This window comes from Humulus lupulus, chromosome 3, assembly GCF_963169125.1.
Source record: "Humulus lupulus chromosome 3, drHumLupu1.1, whole genome shotgun sequence".
In the NCBI taxonomy this organism is placed as follows: Eukaryota; Viridiplantae; Streptophyta; class Magnoliopsida; order Rosales; family Cannabaceae; genus Humulus; species Humulus lupulus.
In genome coordinates this window covers 69,051,676-69,062,508 of record NC_084795.1, presented here as the reverse complement: position 1 = coordinate 69,062,508, position 10,833 = coordinate 69,051,676, and the positions used below count along the sequence as shown (strand labels likewise).

Sequence of the window (10,833 nt, the reverse complement as noted above, 5' to 3'; positions counted from 1 at the left end):
CAAATTTAAAAGTTAAAACTTTTTTTGTTGACGTTATTAGGATGGTTTAATTTTAATAAATTAGAAGTATTTTATTCCTTTTCCCTTCAATATTGTATTGTGCTAAAATGTAATATTTTCACCTAATTTAATATTTTATATTCTAGATCTAAATTATAAATATTTTTTAAAAATTTTAATTTTACTTTTAATATTGATAGATATTTATTTAATTTAATTGTTTTCTCAACTTTATTAATTGATTTTTTTTTAGAAATTAATGTATTATTTTAGTTATTTAAGTTTTCTTTAATTTTATATGTATAAAAAAATGACACACTTTTTTATTACAATTGAATGATATTTTAATTAATTTAATTAAAATTTTAACTAATTAAAATAAAAAATTTAGGTATTAATTAAAAATAATCTAAATTTTCATACGTGATGTGCACGTGCCCCACCTAGTATTGTTAATAAGACTACTGTAATAGTCAGTAACTAAGCTTGAGGCACTTGAATACAGCCTCCATTGAACTTTAGTTGGCCCATTAGGCTAGAGTCCACCAATATTGTGATACAAGTCTATATAGCCAAATACTGTCATTATATTTGTTGATGTTGATAGAAGAACATAAACTAAGTGAACATGTGGATGTAATGTGGGTTTTGGTGGTAGTCTCCTCTCCATAAGAACTCTTGTCTTGCTCTTGATTCTTTTGTGTTTGTAGGTTCAAAGATTGGAAGAGGACAAGATAACAATGAAGCTTCAATACAAGGATTGGGAGGTAATTGTATTATCCTAAACTATTATTTTGATGCCTTAAATAAGATGAGAATCCTCGATGTTGATGAGCTTAAACTTTTATTAGTGTTGTAAAGCTCATAATAAGTTTAACAATAAGAGCCCGAAGTAAACACAAATTTCAAATCATCTTGTGTGGTGAAGGTGTAAGAAACTACTACTACTTGAGAATATATTTTCAATAGTTTAATAAGACGATCTAAAGACCACCACGATAAAGATTCAAAGCGTAATACAGAGTCGAATATTTCATTTCAACTAACACAACACTATAAAGATACAAATTTCATGAAAGCACACTTCAAAAGAAAGAACATTTTCTTTCCTATACGTTAGAATAGAATGGAAGGTTTTCATCATCTCAGAATTTACATATTAAGAGCTTTAAGAGAGGTAACCTTAGCCCGTATTCCTCATCCCAGCTGCAATTCCATTTATGGTGATCAGCAGTGCATCTCTGAGCTTATGGTTATCATCGTCGCATCTCAGCCTCTTTAGAATCTCAACCTGTAACATGTTAATGGGATTAAGATAAGGAAGCCTGCTCTCAATCAGCCTCCTTAAGCTCCGGTTGTTCTCAGATAGTTTCTCATGTCCACTGACCACCAATACAAACTTCTCTGTAGCCAAGAGCTCCTTTCTAAGATCAGAACCAAGCTCACGCCGTTCCTTGGACACAAGGACTTCATCATAGTGCTTGGCTATAGGAATGTCAGCCTTCCCTAAGACCATCTCTATAAGGTCGATGGTACACTGAAAGAAAGGCCATTCTTTGTATATTGCTTTTAAGTCTTCTGTGTGTCCTTTCTCACAAACACCCTTTAAACCTGCACCAACACCAAGCCAAGCAGGAAGAACAAATCTTGTTTGGGTCCATGCAAACACCCATGGTATAGCACGAAGGTGTCCAATTCCTTTCGAACTCTTTCTTCTTGTGGGGCGACTTCCTATGTTAAGGAAGCCAAGCTCAGCCTGAGGTGTAGCTTCATGGAAGTAGGCAAGAAAATCCGGGTTTTCATAAACTATGCTCCGGTAATTCTGGCAACTGGTATTTGAGATCTCTTCCATAAGATTACGCCATTTTTCTTCCCTAGGTGGCTGTGGAGGACGTAGCGTCGCAATGAGCACGGCTGTTGTGTATATTTCTAGCTGTCTAACAGCTGTTTGCGGCAGCCCAAATTTTGCCTGTACCATTTCTCCTTGTTCAGTTGACCGTAGGGTACCCTGGAAAATTTACCGTACAAGTTATAGGTGATCAGTCATAAGGTTTCCTATAGCCAACAACAATCAAAACCAAAGAAGGAATCTGCAATTCACGCTAATATAAAAATGCAAGATTTACAAGTAACTGAACAAACTGCAACCTATACATATGTACTTGACCAAAAGTAGTTACAAGCCTTTGAGTAAGAAAAACTTGTAAAATTTACGCAAGAAAATTACCATTACAGAACCAGGTGGTTGTGATTGAATAGCTAAGTATGTAGGGCCACCTCCACGCCCAATACTTCCCCCACGCCCATGGAACAATGTAACTTTTATCCCATAATCATTGCAGGCACTCACAACATCCTCTTGGGCTTTGTAGAGTTCCCATGCAGCGGTAAAGCGCCCAGCATCTTTACCAGAATCAGAATATCCCACCATCACCTATTAAAACTTGGTAGGCTTCATATGGTTGATAGGGACGGGACTTCAAATTTTCTATGAAAAAAGAAATAGGTTTCTAGATTATCACCTCTTGATGCCCATTATGGTTCCTAATAATGTGCTCTCTGTACCAATCAATTGATAACAATTTCCTGATCACGGAGCCAGCTCCTCTCAAGTCCTTCACAGTTTCGAATAGTGGAACCACCCGCAGCCTATGTCAAGATATTTGTTAAACTAGTATGTAACATTCACTGTACATTGGAATTCGGAAGTAATGTGTATTAGGACATAAGATATTTTACATTTATCTAATCCTATCATTGTGCAGTTCTAATTATTTACAAAAATACAGACCATAAGTAACTTATCAACAAGAGGTGACTGGGCAGTCAGCTCATTCTTTGAATATATATAGTGAGTCTGATTATGTTTTATGCAGTGAGGGAACGTAAGCCCCTCCTTCGCAGTATTCATTCTATCACTCTATGAAGGATGACCAACTTGGAGGAGCTATGTGTGGAGCATCAGCGCATTTGACATAAATAATTTCGAATGGAAAAATGGTAGTAGATGAAAGAAATTTTTTCGGTAGCTCCCAAAACAACTCATAATAATGCGCAATAGCTAAGTTCTGAAATGAGAAGGAAAATATAACACCCATGAAACTTATATGGGATTTCATGGACTTACGTTCCACCAGGACATGGTCTTCCTAACTCCCCACTAACAGCTAGTCGTGCATCTTTCTGTAAAAGCTCAACTGCGAGGACATCGGTGGCCTGAAAGAACCAGGTAAACAGAAAGAATTCGTAAATTTAAAAATAGAGAGAGCTCTTTGAAAGGCGTAGCTTCAAAGAGAGACCAAAATTTCATGTTTCCAGCACGTATCATACATTTGATGCCATGGAAATCACATATGCTCCCAGTGAATCACTCCCTAGCTCAGCAGCAACACGGAAGGTGTCCAGTACTTCTTTAACGTCGGAAGGAACCTGAAAGTTAAACAAGAAGAGAAAGACATTAAAGAGGGCAGAAAGCAAAACTGCTTCAAATATGCACTTCATATCTAGTCACGGTGTCAGGACATACTAAAACCAATAAAAATATAGAAATTTCTTTAACGTCAATAGCAGTTTCATTTTGTATTTGGCACACGAAACCAGTTACTGTGATGAAACTGATACCAGGAGTAGGCAAGAAAAGTAAACACTAAAGCATAAGGTATCTAGGCTAAGGTCATTTCCAATGCATCCACTTTTACTTCTACAAAGATAGGGTGTCAAGACAAGCTTCAGATTAAGTATGGATAAACATAAATTTTCTTGAAGGACTAGCAGCAATAAAAAGAAGTAAAACAGCATCACATTGAATCAATAGGCCAACTGCAATGAAAATTCAGTCATATTCCAACATATACATGTTGACTCATTCATATTGAATATCATTCTAGTATAATTCTTAGAAGATGGTCAATCCTAAATTGGCACAGCGCACATTCTAGTGAGCTTGATTACTTTGAGCATTCAAGGTTATTCAGTCTCCTACAGAATATGTGATCCTAGGAAAAATAACTGCTCATAAAGGGAGTCTGTCATTATTAGATTATCTGATAATTTTACATTATTAAAAAAAATTTAGATTATAGACTACACAGTCACCCAGTTATAGACAAACAATAGCAGTTAAAACATTTAGTGAGAAGAATGAAGTTCATTTCTAACCAAATGAAGGGTATATTTGTCTTTTCAATTTTCATCTCACAAGATTTGTGAAGATCATTAGTCATAGCTCACTATTCAATTTTCACTCTATCTAGACACCTTACCCCTATACTCTGGGGAACTAGTGGCCTCTTCCCTTTCAACTCTCTTGTTAAAAATTCTAGTTTCTTCTCTTCATCCCACTCGCTATATGCACCCATATCCAAATAATTGGTAATTGCATCTAGAGTCTCAGCATGTCTGGCCGATTCCTGTCACAAGTGTAAACTTAAGTTAAAATGGTTTGTTGAATGTTGAAACAAGTAGTTTAATATAAAATACAGATAAATGAATCAAGAAATTTATTGAAATCAAACTTCAAAAGGAAAGTTAACCTGGCGCAGGTCCAGCTTCATTAGAACCATCCCGAAGGTAGAAACTCTTCGTATCAGGTCAGCAAGCCGACCCTCGGCTAGAACCCCAGATCCACTTGAGTGCTGTAAAAGTTATCATAAATGTTACAAAACACTAAGTTTTGGTATTCTTTAGTGAGAGAGAGAGAGAGAGAGAGAGAGAATACCAGAGACTCGTAGCACAGAAGTAGGGGTTCCAAAAGTTGATCAGATGTCTCATAGTAATCCCAAGGTTCATACTCACAAGGAAGATCCTCAAGAAGAAGCTCCAGTCGCCTCCGTGTCCTTACAAGCTGAACACAGGACATAACAGGTATGTTTACAAACTCATTGTGAGTGAAGAATTTAGTACTTATTTTTCTATGATATTTTGCATGGCAGGAGATCATGCACATAATAATTCTGTCACTTACCTTTACAATTCAATACTACTCCCGAGTTAAAAATTGTTTGAAAATTAAACATCCAGAAAAGTATTTAGTCACCCTCCAACATCACTGTAATATCTAATACGAGTCAACATGTTGCCTAGTACAACATTACTAATAGTACCTTCTCTTTGACATTTCCAAGAACAATTCTATAAGGAGCAATGCCAGATTGCTGAGGCCTTGGCTCTAAAAGCTTTTGAAAACTGGATCTACCAATCTGAGACTCTGAAAACAATTTCCTTTGAGCAAGGACTTGACTGCCATTGAAAGAAGCAGACTTTGATGCCACCGCAGACTGCCCATTAGTAGAAGCAGCTGAAGATCCATTAGACAACATTATACGTGGGTTGAGACTTGAATCACGGTAGGAAGAAGTCTGACCATCCTGAGAAACAAGAAGGAAAAAATAAAGACGAATTGATCAAATATGTAGAACCTACAATACCAGCAAAATTGTTTTACCTGGCGATTCAACGGCCTAAAGTCCGTCCCAGGAAATTCTACCCTGGGGTACTGAGATCCATCATCACTGCATTCTACATGAAGAGGTCATTACAAAACGATTATCAACCAGGAATGACAAGGCTCAGAAATTATATTATGCGCAAGACTTGAGTAAACTGTCCAGTAAAGGTCTAAAAGCAATAAATACAAACATAAATGACGTACAGTGCTGACATATATCAAGTGTGTGGGTAAAATTGAGATGACTCTAGTAATGAATTATATCTATAATTAAGGATCAATGTTGGAGTACCATGAAAAGATGTGTTTTGACCAATTTGGGCAATGCCACAAATAATAAAACTATGGTATTAAAATTAACGAAATCTTGATGTATTGACTGATATAACTAAATGCACCGTTAGCAATGATCAGAGAGTTACCAGTGCAAGATGGTTGATCAGCTCTATGTGGAAGTTGTGATGGAAGGGATGAAGCCTGTAGCTTTAGTGGACTTTTATTTGAAGACTGGTTCCAACTCTCATGCCGATCCTCAGATGAAGTTTCTAAACAGAAATTTGGAAATTTGTTGCCCGATAAGAAGTAACCTCAAGTGTAAGTGATGTTTAAATACAGAATATGTATCTTCAATAAATTCAAGAGCGCGATGATCAGTGCATCCTTTAATTTTGTTGATAATATAAGCAGTAAGCACAAGCCTTATATTCTAGTTTGATATGTAAATAAGTACAACCTAATATTACTCCCAAGCTCATGTGATTTTTATGACTTAATAAAAGCATACCAAGGACACATTGTATCAATATAACCTGTTCATGTTTAAGTAGCGCTATTCAATCCATTTGCGTGCATGTTCAATACCAGATATTCCAGTACGTCAATGCTTTTCTCAAGATATGTTTTTTTTTCTAAATTTTATGTTCTTGTCCTCCCGGAACCCTACAATCTTTGGGAGGCAGCATACTATAGCAAATAACTAAGTAGGTCTCATGAGCAATCGAACCCATATCCATATACCTCATGGGAGCAAACCATGAGTTCGACAACTCAACCTAACCCTCATGGGTTACTTTTCTCAAGTTGTCCCAGGCACATTAGGCAACCAATTATTAAATTAATAAAAGAAGAACTATTTCAGGGGCTAGAATATTGAACCTCCGAAAGAAGCAACCAAAGTCACACAATTGATACACAATCTTGATTACACCAGGATTTTAAGGGACTGTGTCTTACTAACAACAATGCTACATAAAGTTGCGATCAGATATGAGACAACGGGAATGAACTAGTCTAAAATCTACCAAGCTTAAAAATAACTTGAATGCAAACCTTGTTCTAGAATGTCATGTGCCAGTCTTGACAATCTATCACTACATCTATTCATGGATAGTTCAAATCTGAGGCTATCCATTTCCCGAATGTAGAGATCCATAGCCATCCACCTAGATAAAAGAGAGACATCTTTTGTGACCTGAAATAAACGATCGACGAATTCGATAATGTATCACACAAAAAGATTATAGTACTAATAAAAAGCAATTAAAAAATTTATATATGTATAAAGATGTATAAAGAGAGAGGTGGAAGTTCTCAGAAAAAAAAATGGCGAAAACAGAACTGTGGTTGGACAGTTTCATAAAACTACAGAAGTCATTAATGAAGGCCCTACCTTAGATGTTACATTAGGATTCCCATCTCTGTCACCTCCCATCCAGGATCCAAACTTTATTGGTGTGCATGTCAATGGAAGAGGCTTTCCAGTATGCTGTTAAATCAGTACAAGGAAAACATACGATGTGAAATAATACAATAAAAACCAATGGGCTTAAAAAAATATAAACGCATTTATACATATTCCAAACAATAAATCTGTGTCATTAGAGAATCTACAAGCAAAACAATACAGATTGAAATTAACCTTCTTCAAAGCATTGCTAACACGTCGTAAATAATGAGGTACAGCTTTCCAGAGAGACTGTTCCACAATATTCAAACCTGAGAATAAATGTAATCGTTATTTTAGTTAGTATATGAGATCCAAGCTTGTGTACTTCCAAGAATGTGTAAAAAAATAAGGACTTCACCTGCCCTCGCTTCATCAACTGGTGTAGGTTTGTGGCGCCTAAGTTCATCTGTTTGCCATATCGAAGTTATCTCTCTCACCTACAAGAACGAAATAAACCAAAGAGGACTGAAAGAGTTTTCATATTAACCAAAGCACAAACTTCCCATTCAAAATCACATTGTAATTTCTCTTTGAAGGAGAAAAGTGAGCTCGGAGAAACGATACCAGATCTTCAAAAAGCATTTCTCGATCTTCTTGACTTAGATCAGAACGATCATTATAATCTAAGAGATGCTGCAAGAAATATCAACTGATTAAAAACATCATGTTACAAAATTTATAAGAACATGTCATGTTCAGTGATTACTTACAGCAATTCTAATGTGTTTGTATTGTAAGGTTCGGCGATTAATTTGTGTGGGATGTGCAGTAAGAACAATTTCAACCTCCTACAAAAACCAGAAGTTGAGATTAAATATTGGAAGCATAATAACTTCTCTTGTTCACTGATGCTGCAACAATAGTTTTGAGCCAGTGGCAAAATTCACAGCATAACCATAACCAGAAAACGAAACTTAAAAAGCAGAAATAACAATCCCCATACCTGTTTGCATACAGCATAATAAAGCTCATCAGGGGAAACTCCACTCTGTAAAAGCTTATCAAAAACATCATCGCATGATCTTGAGAGCAATGCTAAGTTCCTTGATTTACGAGCCCTGCACGAAATAAATCAGAGTGACGGTGAAATTCAATTATTTTCAAAAGCATATAAAAAAACAGTCTCATGAAATCAATGAAATTTCATGTTTCCTTGGACAATGTTAGGAAACATAACCTAATAGCATCCTGTTATTAGGAACTCAAAAGCCAAACACTCTCAAACAGAATCATAAAAAAAGTGTTTTTAGTTTAAACTCTCTGAGGCTCCAAATAAACGCATGCACGCAAAATATCATGAATCTATGATTAAGTTGTCATAAAAAAAAACATAGATTTAAAAGCTTCACTCACTTTCGGTTTCCAATCTTTAAAGACTCCATTGGTTTCACCCAATAGTTAAATCAACTGCTCTGTTTTTATTTCCAGCTAAATAACATTAACCGTTTAGTAGATGTATAAATACATTTATCCTATACATATATATTACCTGTGATGGGTTTCGGCAATACCCATTAAATTGAGGTAATGACTGAAAGCACGAGCCAGAGACAACGCCTCCTCTAAGGTCATCTTCGAAATCTCTGAAGCAAGCTGCTTCTCTACCAGCTCGGCCATGTCCTCTACTCCCGCCATCCTCATATTATTAGCACTCTGGACACATACACCTCAATCCATTACTATATTATCACTATTTAATAATTTAATATTACCACTGTCAAATAATTTAAATATATATATATATATTACACATGCTTGATTGAATTTCAACAAACGTCAAGAAAATATACAGTTCGAATTCGAAACAAATCTTTCGTTACAACCCCCAACAAAAAGTGAAAAACAACATCTGTAACAAATAAAATAATATCGTCGGTACCCCTATTCCTCCTCATGCACAAAACTTAATCGATAATTCATATAAAACAAAACATCGCTCAACAAAAGTTCCTCTTTTTTTTCCAGTTTCCTTTTCCCTGTTTCCGTGTCTTTCCTTCGTCTTCTGATCAAACAAACACGACCACGAAAAATTCCATACAAAAACACACACATGCAAAAACAGGGGCTACATTGACGAACACCAGTGGCTCCAAAAGTAAGAAACAGTACTGAGAAATGGAAGACTGATCGAGGTTTCTCAAAAACAAAACTGGTATGAAAAGGGAGAGAGAGACCTGAGCAAGAATCCGAGTTCTCTCGAGCTTCTCCATGAATTCGTTCCCAACTTCTCTCTGCAAGACATCATTGAGAAGGTTACCGAGCAACTTACAGTCGTCGTCGAAGACCTGGAAGGAGATTTCCTCAGCTATGTCATCGGTGGTGTCCGTCATTGTTGCAGAAGCGAAGACAGTTAGGGAGAGAGAGAGAGTATGTGTGTATATATGGCTTTTGCAGGGAGAGAAAGTGGAGCAGAGAAGGAGAAGAAAGGCAGCGAATGAAGATGGTCTCTACTATCCAGTGCCTACATACTACATGTACGGATATTTTTGTTTAGCAGAAAAAGATGTGGAGCCTTGTATTTTTTACCCAGTCAACTACCAACATTTCTCTGCCACGTGGCATATGCAGCCGGAATTGATGGACTGGTTTATGGTGTCACTGAAACTCGGAATACATTTCTGTTGGGTGCTGAGAGACTGCCACCAGGTGATTCGGATTTCGGAGGAGCCTCCAGATGATTCCTAATAAAAATTCAAAATTAATAAAGAAAAATCTTTGTTTACTATTACTATACTGTGTTTTAATTATGAATTCTATTATGGCATCTCGCATCGTTGCCAGTATTGGGGAAATTTTCAAATATTATATTTTATTAAATGAGAACAAACACAATTAAAAAAAAATACATGGCAAGTTGGCAACGTTGCCAAAAAGAGAGTTGAAAATTTGATGTTCTATTGTTCATCAGACCACCCACACGGCACAAACTGCCCTATACCGCACCTCACGGCACTATAATTTAAAATTTGGAATCTTATGAAGTTTTTAATTTTATAAATGCTTTTTAAATCGTACCACCTTACATTATTATATATATTTTCAATTTTACTATATTTAAATTTAAATATACATATATTTATATACTAAATTTTATACCCAATATTTATTAAAAATTATCTTATTTTATAGTATACTAGTACATATTCTACTTCAACATATAAATATATTATTCCTTAATCAAAATCTTTATTTTTTATTTGTTATTAGTTTATTGTATTTTTATTGTTTTGCTAAAAACTTATTAATGTATTGTATATTTATTGTTTTGTTAAACATTTTTTAGTTATGAGATTTATTATGAATATTTATTAATTATAATGTTTAATTGTTAAATTATTTGGCTATAGATATAAACCGCACACATCGCACACCGTACTACATTGTATTTTTGTGATGCAATTTATGCAGTTTGAAATCTATACATTATAATTTAAAGTACGTAGTGCAGTTTGCGATTTGGAACGGTGCAGTCTAACAAATTAACAAAAAATCACATCGTTTGTACCACGAACACCCCTATATTCCCTTAATTTGGAAGACCTACATAAGAAAATGACAACGTTGTTGGCACCAGTATTGTCATGCTCATACAAAAAATCTCAAGAGTAAAATTTTTGGATAAATGAACTTAAATCCCTAAGAACATATGACATATATCTTA

The 10,833-nt window shown here is 35.4% G+C and overlaps 1 protein-coding gene across 1 annotated transcript; it reads right to left on the bottom strand.

Annotated features, from left to right (window-relative positions):
• Nucleotides 1–945: 945 nt before the first annotated feature.
• LOC133822798 (phosphoenolpyruvate carboxylase 4) lies at nucleotides 946–9,966 on the bottom strand. Its single transcript, XM_062255242.1, has 20 exons — nucleotides 9,347–9,966; nucleotides 8,662–8,825; nucleotides 8,116–8,230; nucleotides 7,883–7,960; nucleotides 7,737–7,805; nucleotides 7,531–7,609; nucleotides 7,365–7,441; nucleotides 7,116–7,211; nucleotides 6,776–6,917; nucleotides 5,869–5,991; nucleotides 5,444–5,517; nucleotides 5,103–5,366; nucleotides 4,718–4,843; nucleotides 4,533–4,634; nucleotides 4,263–4,409; nucleotides 3,331–3,429; nucleotides 3,128–3,216; nucleotides 2,523–2,649; nucleotides 2,228–2,434; nucleotides 946–2,008 (listed from the first exon to the last, which is right to left on the bottom strand). Exons 1-20 carry the CDS (start codon nucleotides 9,500–9,502, stop codon nucleotides 1,184–1,186), a joined length of 3,159 nt encoding a protein of 1,052 aa, XP_062111226.1. The 5' UTR covers nucleotides 9,503–9,966; the 3' UTR covers nucleotides 946–1,183.
• Nucleotides 9,967–10,833: the final 867 nt, after the last annotated feature.